The sequence below is a fragment of the Ceratotherium simum genome, chromosome 16, assembly GCF_057802395.1.
Source record: "Ceratotherium simum simum isolate JZ-2026a chromosome 16, ASM5780239v1, whole genome shotgun sequence".
In the NCBI taxonomy this organism is placed as follows: Eukaryota; Metazoa; Chordata; class Mammalia; order Perissodactyla; family Rhinocerotidae; genus Ceratotherium; species Ceratotherium simum.
In genome coordinates, this window is record NC_141915.1 from 21,582,632 (window position 1) to 21,597,287 (window position 14,656).

The 14,656-nt window shown below is 37.9% G+C and overlaps 1 protein-coding gene across 3 annotated transcripts in view; it reads right to left on the bottom strand.

The window, feature by feature from the left end:
- Positions 1-14,656, bottom strand: part of MYO1D (myosin ID) — a 312,458-nt gene that overhangs the window by 86,447 nt on the left and 211,355 nt on the right. For 2 of the 3 annotated variants that reach the window (XM_004441886.3, XM_087440786.1), the window contains exon 21: positions 2,048-2,202. In XM_004441886.3, coding sequence (XP_004441943.1) covers positions 2,048-2,202 — 155 coding nt within the window. Of the gene's footprint in view, positions 1-966; positions 1,362-2,047; positions 2,203-14,656 lie in introns of those variants that run through there. The other variant, XM_087440787.1, reaches the window with a different exon arrangement.

The window sequence follows — 14,656 nt, forward strand, 5'->3', positions numbered from 1 at the left end:
TATAATTTTCTTGTGTTATCCTTATTTGTTTTGGGTATAGTGTTGTGCTGGCCTAATAAAATGAGATACTCTTTTTTTCAAGATTTTTACTTTCCCCTCTTGTCTCTGAAACTTGGCTGGAATTTTGCTCAAAGACTTTAAGTCCTAATCCTCTCTCTTTATAATTTTTTTTAAGACAATGACTCTTGTTCAAATCTAGTTTATCAATGGCATGTTTTGTTATTTTGAGCCCTTTCCTCCCAACTTTAACTAGAGAACTTCTCAGAAGGCACTTTAGGGAAATTATCTGGAAGATGATGAATTGGTCTGGACTTAAATCCCTCTCACCTTTGGATTTCCATAATTAACCCAGGGACAAATAAGATTATGTGCCACATCATTATGCTTGTAAAATACAATACGATCTTCAAAGTCACAGCAATGATATGATACTTGACAATAAAGGAAAATAGCTAGAAAAAAAATCAAATTAACCTTTCCTTAAGAAGTCAATAGCAAGTTGATGACTATAATTCTAAGTCAAAATTCCAAGCCTGCACTTTCTGGGGCCCGGAAGGAGAGATTTTATCTCTTATTTCTATTTGACCTCTTAATTCACAGGATAAGAACATCAAGAAGAAACTATAAAAAACCTAGCATCTTGACAGTCTTCTCTTCCTTCCATTTATAAATGTTAAAGACATTTAAATATTAGGAGAAAAATAAGCCTGCTTATTTGAGCTAACAGACTTCATTGTAGAGATGACTCCTCTGTCTTTCCCTTCCATTTTAAATTCTTCAGTATTTCCCTTAGCTTTATAATTATTTGGCAGATTGAAGGGAACTTTTCAAAGGCCTATATGTTCATTACTACTTTTTGGTAATTCCTTAGTCAGATTCTTATATTTTTCCACCAGATGACTATTAAACATTACCTTACTTATAGTATTTAACTATAGAAGATATTTAATGATCTATTTTGATTTAGAATACATGGTTTAATAACAGAAAATAAGTGGTATGTGCAGCTGACTTCTAAAATCACACTCCATATATTTATCAGCAAAAATGAACATAGTAGAATTAGACATGTGGACATCTGATTCTAAATATGCCTTTGTTTAGAGGAGAAAAGCCATGTCTAAACTTAAAGAAAAAAACAATACTAATAAGGAATACTCAATTGCTTCCGGCAACTTAGGAAATGTCTTTTAGGAAGAAAGGGAACTGGACATTGGGCTCATTTCTCAGCCACTAAGTTTTGAGGAGTAGTCTTCTCTCGGCATCAGGGTGGTGGGGAGGCAGAGACAGTGTGCCACAATGGGAAGAACATCTGACTTTGGAGTCAGAGAAGCACCCTACCCCAAACACTCCATGACCTCCTGTGGGAAGAAAAACCCCGTCTCTAAAACAACTCCAATAAATAACCAGACAAAATCACTCCCCTGCTTAAAATTAGTCATTCACTAGTCCCCGTCATCCTCAGGATCTGTTCCCTGCTTATATTTCTCACATCACTGTTCACAAGACACACATATATATACACCGCAGATATCATCTAGGTTTAATATGAAGTTCTCAGAATATGCCACGTTCCATCACAACCCCATGTTTTTCTAGAGGTCTTCTAGAGGCCTCTCTCAGGAATTCCTTTAGTCTTCATGGACCTACATGTCATCCTAAACGTGCCTTCTAACTCGTTTATATTCATGGTATACACACTTACTGATTATATTTGGGGCAAATGAGAAGCTATGATAATAAGAATATAAAGTAATTTTTCCATCTTTTGGATTTAATTACATTTGGACTGCAGTGAAGAAATCACCATTAGGGAAATCTCTCAATGTTGGTTCAGCTGGAGGCTGGAAAAGTAGAGGATCATTTCTAATCTTGAAACTAAGTCTGGATGCTAATTTTGCCTTCTGTGAAACAGATGATGTAAGTTGTCCTTATGAAGGAAAATAACTCAATACACTAAATTTGGCACAAAAGAAGTTCAGCGAGAATTATGATTAAAGATTTCATATGTTTAAAACTTGCCTTAGTTATAAAAATCAAACTTTACCTCTTGAAATGATTCACTAGGACTCCGACAAGTTCTCCAATTCGACTCTCATGGGTTGGCTGTTTGCTGAAGAGGCAGACAATGAGGTCTTTGTTGTCTTTTGTATGGAACACTACAAGTTGGTCCTTTCCATTGGAGACACTCAGACCAGTCAACTGCAAAGAGACAAAGCATGGAAAACTATGAGGACGGTTCTCAAAAGAATAAATTTAAAAATGCATTTTGTTATTTAATAATACATTTTTGCTTAGTAACCCTGATGACTTAATTTTTATCAAGTTTCATGAAACAAGCAGATGCAAGGAAATAATAAAGAACAGAAATTAATGAAATTGAAAACAGAAAACAAAGAAAAATCAATGAAATAAAGAGCTGGCTTTTTTTCAAAAGATCAGTAAAATTGCTAAACCTCTAGTCTGAAAGAATAAAACAGAGAAGACCTAATTATCAATATCAGGAATGGAAGAGGAAATATCACTACAGACCACATAGACATTAAAAGGATAATAAAAGAATACTTTCAGCAACTCTATGTACATAAATTCGACAACTTAGACAAATCCAAAAAATTCTTTGAAAGCCAAAAACTATCAAAACTCACCCAAGAAGAAATAGATAACCTGAATAGTGCTATAGCTATTAAAGAAATTAAATTTGTAGTTAAAAATCTTTTGAAAAAGAAAAGGCTCAGATGATTTCACTGATGAATTCTACCAAACATTTAAAGAAGAAATAACACCAATTCTCCATATCTTTTCTTAAAAATAGAAGAGAAAGGAACACTTCGTAACTTATCTTGTGAGGCCAGCTTACCCTGATACCAAAAATAGACAAAGGCAGTACCAGAAAAGAAAACTATAAACCAATACCCAATATCCTTCACGAACATGGATGTAAGAATGGCCAACAAAGTATTAGCAAATCAAATCCAACAATATATAAAAACAATAATACACCATGACAGAAGGGAGTTTATCTAAGAAATGCAAAGCTAGTTTAGACTCAAAAATCAATGTAATGCATCATAGCAACAGAATAAAAAAAAAAGCCACATGATCATTATCAATTGATGCAGAAAAACCACTTGACAAACTTCAACCGCCATTCATGATAAAAATCTCTCAGCAAGCCAGGATCAGAAGGGAACTCCACCTGAAAAATGACATCTACAAAAACGCACAGCTAACATCACACTTAGTGGTGAAAGACTGAATGTCTCTCCCCAAAGATCAGGAGCAATGCAAGGATTACTACAGTCACTGCTGCTGTGCAGCATCATACTAGAAGCCCTAGCCAGTGCAAAAAGGCAGGTTTAAAGAAATTTAAAGTGCGTACAGACTGAAAGGGAGAAACAAATGTCTCTATATTCAGATTACATGATTGTCTGCATAGAAAATCCCAAAGAATCTACAAGATAGTTCCTAGAACTAAAGTGGGTTTAGCAAGGTCACCAGATAGAAGGCCAACATACAAAAATATTTCTATATACCAGCAATGAACAATTGGAAACAGAAATTTAAAAACACGACCATCCACAACAACTCGAAAAACAAAAATACTTAGACATAAATCTAACAAAATGTGGGTGGACCTGTATGCTGAAAACTACAAAATGCTGATGAAAGAAATCAAATTAAAATGCTGATGAAAGGTATAAAAGAAAAATCTAAATAAACAGAGAGAAATAATGTGTTCATTAATAGGAAAACTCAATACTAAGATGCCAATTTTCCCCAAATTTATCTATAGATTTAACGCAATCGCAAACAAAATCTCAGCAGGGTTTTTTTGTAGACATCAACAAGCTGATTCTAAAATGCGTACGGACAGGCAAAGGAACTAGAATAGCCAAAATACCTGGAAAAAGAAGAATATGTAAAGTTGGAGGACTCGCAGTGGCTGATTTTCTTACTGATTATAAAGCTACAGTAATCAGACAATGTAATTGTCAAAGGAATAAAAACATAGACCAGTGGAACAGAATGGAGAGTCTGAAATAGACACACACAAATATGGCCAATTGATTCTTCACAAAGGTGCAAAGGCAATTCAACGGAGAAAGGATAATTTGGACATCTGGATAACTTGGAACATTTAGACATCCACACAACAAAAGAAATAAACCTTGACCTAAATCTCACATCTTACGAAAAATGAATTCAAAATGGATCATAGATTTAAATGTAAAACTATAAAACTTTCAGAAGAAAACACAGGAGTAAATCTCCATGGCCTTGGATTGGGCAAAGATTTCTTAGAAATGACATCAAAAGCATAACCCATAAAAGAAAAAAATTGTTAAACTGAACTTCATCAAACAAACATCTCTCTGAGAAAGACACTGGTCAGAAAATGAGAAAACTAGCCACAGACTGGGAGAAAATATTTGCAAAAATATATCTGATAAAGGACTTGTGTGCAGAATATATAAAGAACTTTGAAGACTAAACAACAAGAAAGCAAACAACTCAACTTAAAAATGGGCAAAAAATTTGAAGTCACTTTACCAAAGAAGACATATAGGTGGCAAATAAGCACGTGAAAAGATGCTCAACATCACTAGCCATTAGGGAAATGCAAATTAAAACCACAATGAGACACTACCACAAACCTATCAGAATGGCCAAAATAAAAACAAAACAAGACAAACAACAACAACAACAAAGTGAGAATACCAAATGCTGGTGACCATGTAGAACGACCGGAACTCTCACACATTGTTGGTGGGAATGTAAAATGGTACAATCAATAGGAAAACAGTTTGGCTGTTACTCAAAAAGTTAAGCATAGAATTACCATGTCACCCAGCAATCCCATTCCTAGGCATTTATACTAGAGAATAAAAACTTATGTTCACACAAAAACTTACATAGGAATGTTTACAGCAGCTCTATTCATCATTGCCAAAAACTAGAAACAAGTGGAACATCCAACAGGTGAATGGATGAACAAATTGTGATGCATCTATACAGTGGAAGCTATTCAGCAATAAAAAGGAATGAACTAATGATACAAATTACTGATATGCAATAACAGATAAATTTCAAAGGCATTACGTTGAATGAAAGCAGTCAGTATCAAAATGTTACCTAGGAGTCAATGCATGACTCCATTTATGTGATGTTCTCTAAAAGACAGAACTATAAGGATGGACAACAGTGGCTGTCAGGGTTTGGGGTAAGGAGGAGACTGATACAAGGGAGTTTTTTGGGTGACGGATGACTCGGTATCCTGACTGTGGCGGTGGTTACACAAATCTATGCATGTGTTAAGATCCATGGACCTGTATCTCATCACCACCACCAAAAGCCAATTTTAGTTATTCTATGTAAATTTAAAAAATACAGCTCGTTGGTTGTTTTGATCCCTAGATAGTCTATTTTGGTCAGTAAAGCAGAAGCCTGAGTGATTTCTCATTCTGTGGTTTGTTCTTCTATGGCAGAAAATACCAAAGTGCCACCTCCTGGCCGCCACAGGTGCTGTCAGTCTGGCAATCAACAATGACAGGGTATCCACTGGGGATACCCTGTGGGCAATGCAGAATTCCAGGCAGCCTGGGGCTGGGATGGAAGTACCAAAGATGCTGAAGGTATAATCCTGTTCCAGGGGGATTCCTAATCCAGTTGGGTCAGTGGAAGAGACAAATACCAAATAACTGAAGAACACTTTAACAGTTCGTACATTTGGAAGGCCATTTAGTTCCATGCCGTATTTTACAGAATAAGGAAAGAGGCTCAAAGAGGTTAGCTGACTGGCAGACATTGCGACTGGAACTCAGATCTGCAGACTGACCCACGCCCATGTTCTTTACCACAGCAAGCTTTTTCAAATATCATGTACAAATGAACATAAGCTGCATAAGTAAGTATTCCTCAACATCAAGTGAATAAATTCTCATAGGAGGTGAGCTCTTAGGTTGATTTTAAAGAACGCCAGGGTCAGTGCTAATGGAGAGAAGGGAAAACATCCAAGGAATTGCAAATCATTTCCCAAACCTCTGTAGATCACGGGCTTTCTGAGGCCACGGATAAGAGAATATATCAATCTTTCTGCCACTTAGATGTATGTCATCCAGATGATTTTTATATGATTAAATTAAAAATATCATTTTCATTTTAAAAAACATTTTATGTCTGTGATGCTTCACTCTAATTTATCATTTTATATGTAAAATTCAAAACTGAATTGATGTAGCACTTCACAGGAGAGCTTGATTAAAGCCTAATAAAATGAGAATTCAAACAGCAGTAACGCTGCCAGCATATCCCAGGCACATTAGCTGCAGGGGTTCAGGGAAAAGAGACAGATTCAGCAGTGAATGGTGAAACCATCCAGATAGAGGGCCCCTTTCTATGACTCTTTTCTCAGCCACCTTCCCACCTTGGGGTGTGGGCTTCTCTTCCTGCCTTTCCCCATTCTACCCCATCTGGGTGGCTTTATGCTGCTGTGCATAGGAATTCTTCATGTGTGTGCTCAGGCCTATGGGCGTGCCCGAGTCCCAGAGAAAACAGCACCTAATTTCTTCTGCTACACGAACAATGAAAGATTAAACCTCTATTGTCACCAAGGCAGGACAAATAGCATCCAGAATGTCTCCTTTTGTTCTGGGAGACAGGATGCTAAGTGGGGAAGAGCAGTGGAGTAAGGGAAGACGTGGCTGTTAATCCCAATTCAGTCACATGATCTTGAGGGAATCCTTTAATTTTGGGGGGCATTTGTCTCCTTTTCTGTAAGATAAGGATCATACTAGATGCCTTATCTATCTTATAAGATTGTGGTTAGGATCAAAAATAGTAGCAACTCAGGGGTATAAAAAGACAAATAAGCAAAATGCCTCTGCCTTCAAGGGTTTTTGCGCTCTAAGAGAAGATATGACAGCAATATCTGAGATCCTTTACATTAGCACCATGCAAATGGGAAGGACTGCATGGAAATACATGAGGGAGGGAAGGGTCACCACTTCAGCTATCTTTGAGCAGCCCCAACAGACAAATAAGTTTCCCGGAACAAAAGTGAAACTCCTTATCAAAGCTTCACCCTGTTAGTTGCCTTCTTCATTCCCATAATCTGTGGGATCTCTATGCTATGATAAATCTAAACCTTTCTCTTCTTTAAGTATTGAAGATTTGAACAAGGAAGATGCAATCTCTGATTGTCACCCATCTCAGTTCTCCCAGACTCTCTCCAGTAAGGAGGACCAAACAGTGAACACAACCAGACAGCAAAAAGACCCAGCACTTCAGGAGGAGGAGGCTAGGCTGAGGAATCAGAGCAGGAGTCCTCCGTTGCAACGAGGTAAGTGCAGGAAAGCAGAGCAGACTAGAAAAGAAAATCTCTAATTTGTATTTTCATTTCTGAAATAAGTGCAAAAACAGACCAATATTAGAAAAAGAAATAATCCTGAAAGATAAACATGATAAATTAAAAACACAATGGAAGCCGTAACAGAATAGATACTGCAGAAAATCAAAGAAGAAAAGAAGGAAATTTCTCAATGTCAGAAAGATTTGAGTCTTTAGATAGAAAGGAGTTACAGGTACCAGCCCAACTTAACAGAGAATCACATGGAAATGGAGCCCCGAGAAAGATTTGAATTTCTAGAATAAAGAGAGAAAAAATCTTCAAGTATCTAGGCACAAAAAATAAGTTATCTGCACAGGAAAATAACATTCAGGCTTACATACTTTTTTAAAAAGTTGTATCTTCTGTCTGAAAATATAGGAAGAGGAGAAATATTAATTTTGTCTTCATTCACAGGAGGAGATAAGTAAATCCATTTTATTCTTGGTATTAAGAGAGATCAGTTTAAATACTTAACAGTAACCATAATTAGCATTAAAAAGAATAACACTAGAAAATTACAAAAAGGTTAACAGCAACAAAACAACCTTATTATTGAGAATTATTTTTTTTAAAGTACTTCTTTAAGCAACCCCTGGATTAAAGAGATTATAGTTGCAAGTATAGATAATAAAGAAGTTAATGAGAAAGAACTCTACACATCAAAATTCATGGATGCAGCCAAAGCTATATTCAAAAGAAAATACCTTGCCTTAAATACTTTTATTATTGAATAAGAAAGTAAATTAAATATCAAATAGCTAGAGAAAGAACAAAAGAAATCTATCAAAATAAAAATTAGTTTAGATAAAAGCAGAAGTTGATGAATGAGAAAAACACCATATATGATAAATCCAAGAATTGGTTCTTTGAAAAGACCAATAAAAGAACCAAACCCCTAGCAGGGTCTAATCAAGAAAAAACAAGCCAAATACACAAATATCTAGAGGGCTGGCCCTGTGACTTAGCAGTTAAGCGCTCATACTCTGCTACTGGTGGCCCGGGGTTCGGATCCTGGGTGCGCACTGGCACACCGCTTGTCAGGCCATGCTGAGGCGGCGTCCCACATACAGCAACTAGAAGGATGTGCAACTATGACATACAACTATCTACTGGAGCTTTGGGGAGAAAAAGGGGAAAAAAAAGGAGGAGGATTGGCAATAGATGTTAGCTCAGGGCTGGTCTTCCTCAGCAAAAAGAGGAGGATTGGCATGGATGTTAGCTCAGGGCTGATCTTCCTCACACAAAAAAACACCAGGAAAACAACCCCCCACAAATATCTAACATTAGGAATGAAAAAGGGATTTAAAAAATGTGTGTTGACTTTAGACATTATAAGAAAATAACATTTGCAATTTTATATTAACAAATTAAAAAGTTTGTGAAATGCATGATTTTATAGGAAAATACATTACTAAAAAGACTCAAAGAAAGATAAAATAATCAAAATCGATTCATAACTAGGGAAAATTTTTTTTACGTTTTTCGAGAGTCAGAAAAACATTCTTTCTTAAATGTTACTGGGCACAGATGATGTTATAGGCCAACTTTCAGAACATTTTCATGGTCCAGGTGCTCTAGAACAGAAAAAGACAGAAACCATCTCGACTCATTTTAATTAATCCTGGTAGTAACACTTGATGAAGATCTCTCTCTCTCTCTCTCTCTCACACCCCCCCCACCCCCCACCCCCTAGAGATCAATCTCACAAGCACAGATGCAAAAATCCAAAATAATCAACAAACTGAATTCAGCAAGATAATACACCATGACCAATACATTCCACAAGTGTAAGGATGGTTCACTAATAAGAAATGCATCAACATCACTTGGCTTATTAATAGGTCATGTTTATGTGTTATCTGTGTGCCTGTCCATCTAGGATTATCTCTTTGCAGTCAGGCTCTACAGCTTTCACTTTTTCAGGGCAAGGATGAAGTTTTGTATTTATATCATTTTTATTTTACAATACCCCATGGTATATAAAACAGTATTCCTCTCCATAGTAAGTTGGTAAATACTCAAATGTATTTATTATTATATCACCACTATAATATTGGTTTTAATTTTTTTCTACCCACTGGTAATCTTTGGCAGCAAAGTATCGCGGATAAAGAAGAGAACAGACTTCATCCACTGCATAAAAGTATTACAGAACTAAAAACAAGTATCACGACTGAGCACAGAGACTTTTGCCTGGATCTTTTAATACAATTGTTAAATAATAGAGACTATGTTGAGAGATACCGTCTACCTCTCATTATTTTTACAAATAGCAGGTAAAAACAGAATTAATTGGAAATTAAAACATATAACCATACTCCCACGAAAATACTCCATACAACTTGACCTATCAGTCACATGGGATTTTAAAAATTGAGGTATAATTTACATACCATAAAATTCACAGATTTTTAAGTGTATAGGTGGATGATTTTTGACACTCAAATCAAGATACAGAACATTTTCACCATGCCAGAGTTTCCTCTGATTGTTCTTTTTAAGTCTTAGTTCTATATTTATAAGTTGAATTGGCTTACTTAGCTTTTGAGAGCTTAAAAGATTAGCTCCTTACTTAGACCTAGAAGTCCATGGGTTCACTATAGTAAGAACAAACTCACAAAATACTGAATTTTCTCATCATCCTTTCTCTGTTTTCATGGGTTGTACTGTTAGGATTATGAGAATTTTACAAAGAAAATAGTTAATCTTTGAACGTGACAAACCAGCCAAATGCTATAATAGTGATCTTAAAGGAACTGTTTAAATTCTTATGATAATAGAATATAGGTTTATTCAAAAATGCTTGAAACAGGTGGTTTGGAATTTAAATTATTTTTGGTTGCCTATATATTCTTCTTATAGTAAGATTCCTTGTGACAGAATTTAACTTCATTTGATTTCTCTTAATGATAACAAACAATCCTTGGTTTCCAATTTCCAGTTTTCAATAATTAAAAAAACCTTATGTTGAGGCTATAAACCCATAGTTGTTGGATTAGATTCAGTCTCACTTTGCGGGACAAGGACCAATACCAAGCACATGTCTGTAGTTGCAAAACTGCATCTTGAGGTGTAATATCACAACGGACCAGAGGCCAGGGTCAACACTCCCCTGCAGTCCACTGTAACTACACGTCATTTTGGCTTCATATTCCTCTGTACTTCCCTGTCTGCATCTTTATGTCTCTGCCTTCTGTGTGCGGGCAACACGCTTTGTCAGTGGAAATTGTGGGGCCTCAAAATGCTAGCTATACATTCCAGAATCCCAAACAATAATTTCAAGAAGCTGAAGGTTTCCGGAGAATGTGTGAATCAAAAGAAAAGGCTCTGACATTTTACGACAAAAGACTCTAATAATAGTGTAATAGGAGCCCTTGAGCTCTTGTTATTTTAAAAAGAATTAATCTTCTAAAATGATGATCAACTCCTTTAAAACCATCAAGGACTAACTAGGAAGGAGAATGGATGCCTTTTTTATAATGCTTCATGTCTGGTTTTCACTCTGGGGCCTCTTTTCCAGACTTGCTCCCAGTAAGCAGCTACCCCATGGTCTTCCTGAGTGGGAGGACCTCTTTTCTTCTGTGGTTAGGACTCTACATACACCTCCAAGAGACTTCATTAACTTGGGTTTTTTCCTTCTGACCAAAATGTGCCTAATATACAAAGAGCTTTCATCAAATTGCAGTGGTCAGTTAATTTCTTCAGGTATCTGCTTGTGTTTTGATATATACACTTGGTCTTTTGGATTTACTATTCTCTACTTCAGTTATTTGGTTTGAATGCAGAGCTATAATATTTATGCTCTTTCGAGATCACTTAACAAACTGCTTTGGCTGCTCAACAATGGAGAACATTCTGTTCATTCTGTTTTCCATTCAGAAACTTGGTAGATGCTCTGACTTTTTGCAGGATGCCTGGCGACTTGATTCCTCACTTTGTCTCTCTATTCTCTGTTCATCTGTCTCTCCCAATCTCCCTTCTTCTCTCCTTTTCCCTCCTTTTTCTCCTTCTCTTCCTCTCCCTCCTTGGCCCAACTAGCTATAAATCAGAAATCTTAACTGTGCAGGTTTGTCATGGAAAAAATGCACAGTCTGGGATAACTGAGAGTTTATCCCTTTACAAACAACCATCACTTGAAAGCAACGGAGTGCGTGTACCCTGAGCCACTATGAAGAGAGCCGACTGTCCTGAGGTTGCTATGCTGTGAGGAACCCAAGCCTCTCAGAGAGGTCAGGTGTTGATGCTCTGGTCAGCAGTCCTGGTTTGAGTCTCCCCAGCCCCGGTGGCAGACAAGTGACTGTATAAGGGTTCCAGAGATTCCAACTCCACACTTTGCGTCTTCCCACACCAAGCCCTAGATATTGTGGAGCAGAGGCAAACTGGCCCCACTGTGCCCTTTCCAAATCCCTGACCCATGGACTCCATGAACATAATAAGATTGTGGTTGTCTTACTCCACTAAGTCTGGGGTGGTTTGACACACAGCAATAGTAAGTGGAAAAAAATCTGAAAGGAGGAATGAGGTGCTACTGTAACACAGTCCTAAAGCAGTTAGCACTGGCTTTGGGAAGTGGGTAGAAGCTGGAGGAGCCTAGAGGAGACTGGTGGTGGAATCATAACAGGCTTTAAGGAGGTGTCGGTGAGGGCCTGAAGAAAAGCGAGGACAATATTATTTCAATCTGGAGGAAAGGGACCCTTGTTATGATGTGGCAGAAAATTTGACAACACTGTTGCCTATGGGTCAGTAGAGAATAGAAAATGTACCTAACAAATTCAACGATCTAGATAAGGATTTCTAGATGGAATACTAAAAGTGCCATCTGGCTGCTTCTTGCTGTCTATGAAAAAATGTGAGAGGAGAGAGATGATCTTAATAAAGAACTGTTCAGCTTTCATGCAAAATTTAGAGGAAATATAAAGAAGCCTGCACTTGCTGGGTTTGAAAATAAAACTGTTTCTTGTTCCCAGCTTCTCCAGATGGCAAATGATTCTCAAATTAAGAAATGGTTTCAGGGCAATGATCAAATCCAGAGTGGGATTGTAAAATCCTTTGTCAAAACCTCAGAAAGATCTAAGGCAATGCTTCACAGAACCTTCCAGACAGACTAAAGGCTCTCTACAGATCTTCAGAGTATGCCTTCCAAATTTTCTCTATTAAACCATAGGGCTCTTAAGAGTCTACGGGCTTTGTGCCACAGTAGCTCACAAGGAGCCCAAGGTACAGAAAAGTTTATCTTGGAGAAATGTATGAGTGTGGTTTTTGTCTAATGAAGTAGATTATAAATTGATGCACAGTCAACCCACCAAGATTTCAAAGGAATTGTATTGGGTTGGACTGAAAGGGACAGACATTACAAAGTGTGATGAGGCTTCTGGACCCCCAACCTTTGGTGGGCAGGAAGTGAACTAAGAAGGCTACTTAGTTGCAAACACAGATGGCCTGTGACCGTTATGTGCCTCCCATTCCCCATCTCTTGGAACACGAAGTGTATTGAGGTGTCCCATCCCTGTATCACCACTGTATGTTGGATATGTGGGGCAGATAAATTGTCCTTTTAAAGACCTGAAGTTCACAGGTCTTCAGATTGAAGGAACTCTAGTTGAGGAACTACAACTGGACTGACTTAGATGATGAGATCCTGGACCTCCACCCTGAACCTGATACCATGAGGGATGAGACTTCAGGGCATCTTGGGAGGGGATGAGTGCATTTTGAATGTTAGAATAATGTAAATAATTTTTGACCAAGGGGCAGACTGTGGAGGATTTAAAACATATTCACAAATCCTTGGACACTCCTTCCATTGAGAGACCTCTGGACACTCCTTCCATTGAGAGATGGAGGTCTATGTCCCCTCCCCTTGAACCTAGGCTGACCATAAACTTGTTTTTAACCACTAAAATGCAACAGAAGTGGTGCTGCATGACTTCTGAGGTTATATAAAAGGGATGCAGCTTCTGCTTGTTCATTGGGACACTCATGCTCTGAGCCCTAAGCCACCTTGTAAGAAGTCTGACTATCCTGAGGCCACCATGTTGTGAGGAAGCCAAGCATCTCCAAGAGGCCTCATAAGGCCCTCCAGTCAGCAGTGCCAGTCTTCAAGTCCTCCTAGTCCAGCTTCAGTCATGAGGGAACGAGCCTTCAAAGGATTCCTCTTCCAGCCCTTGAGTCACCCCCAACCTTGTAGTCTCCCCAGCTGAGGCCTCAGATATTGTAGAGCAGAGACAAGCCTGGAGACGAGCCATCTGATTTGCCCTTTCCAAATTCCTGACCTAAAGAACCTACAACCATAACAAAACAAAATGGTTGTGGTTTTTTTTGTGTGTGTGTGAGGAAGATTAGCTCTGAGCTAACATCTGTTGCCATTCTTCCTCTTCTTGCTGAGGAAGACTGGCCCTGAGCTAACATCTGTGCCTGTCTTCCTCTATTTTTCACTTGTGGGACGCCTGCCACAGCATGCCTTGATGAGCGGTGCGTAGGTCCGAGCCCAGGATCCAAACCTGCAAACCCTGGGCTGCCGAAGTGGAGCGCGCGAGCTTAACCACTATGCCTCCAGGCCGGCCCCCAAAATGGCTGTGGTTTTAAGTTTGGGGTAGACTGTGATGTAGCAATAAGGACCAGAAAAATATTAATTTTATGAACGCATCATGGAAAGAATGCATAGCTTGGGATAACTAAGAGTTTATTCCTTGACAAACAAATACCGCTTTCAACGAGTTTTTTTTTTTTTTATTTTACCAGGTTGGAAGAACACTTAAGAAAATACTATATTTTAGAAACGTTTTCCAGCTTCACTAAACATCATAAAATTATTCTTGTACTTTCTTAAGGATTCAGAGTTGTGATGGTGAACATTAATTAGTAAATGTGCTTTAAAACAGCTGCTCCTCCAGGGCTACTGGAGTTCGTGTGTATGTGCTCCAAAAATCATACCACTATGTGTCAACCACATGACTTTCTCGTGGTGAAATAAAACCTATTATACAAAATATGGGCTGGGAGCAGTAACAAAATTTGTCTTAAAGCCAGTGTAATCGACTTTATACACAAGCACCTAGTCACGCGCCTGGTACTATTGATCAATATTATTCGGGTCAATGAGAATAACTGTAATTAACTGACTAAAGGGCTAAGTTTATGTCATGGATTGAAAAGGGCTTTCAACCCTTGATTTTAACAGCCTGATGAAAGCAACTCAGTAAAACTCTTCAATAAGTTTCCAATACCAATCCATCTAACAGCACTGAATAAATAACATCTCCAGAT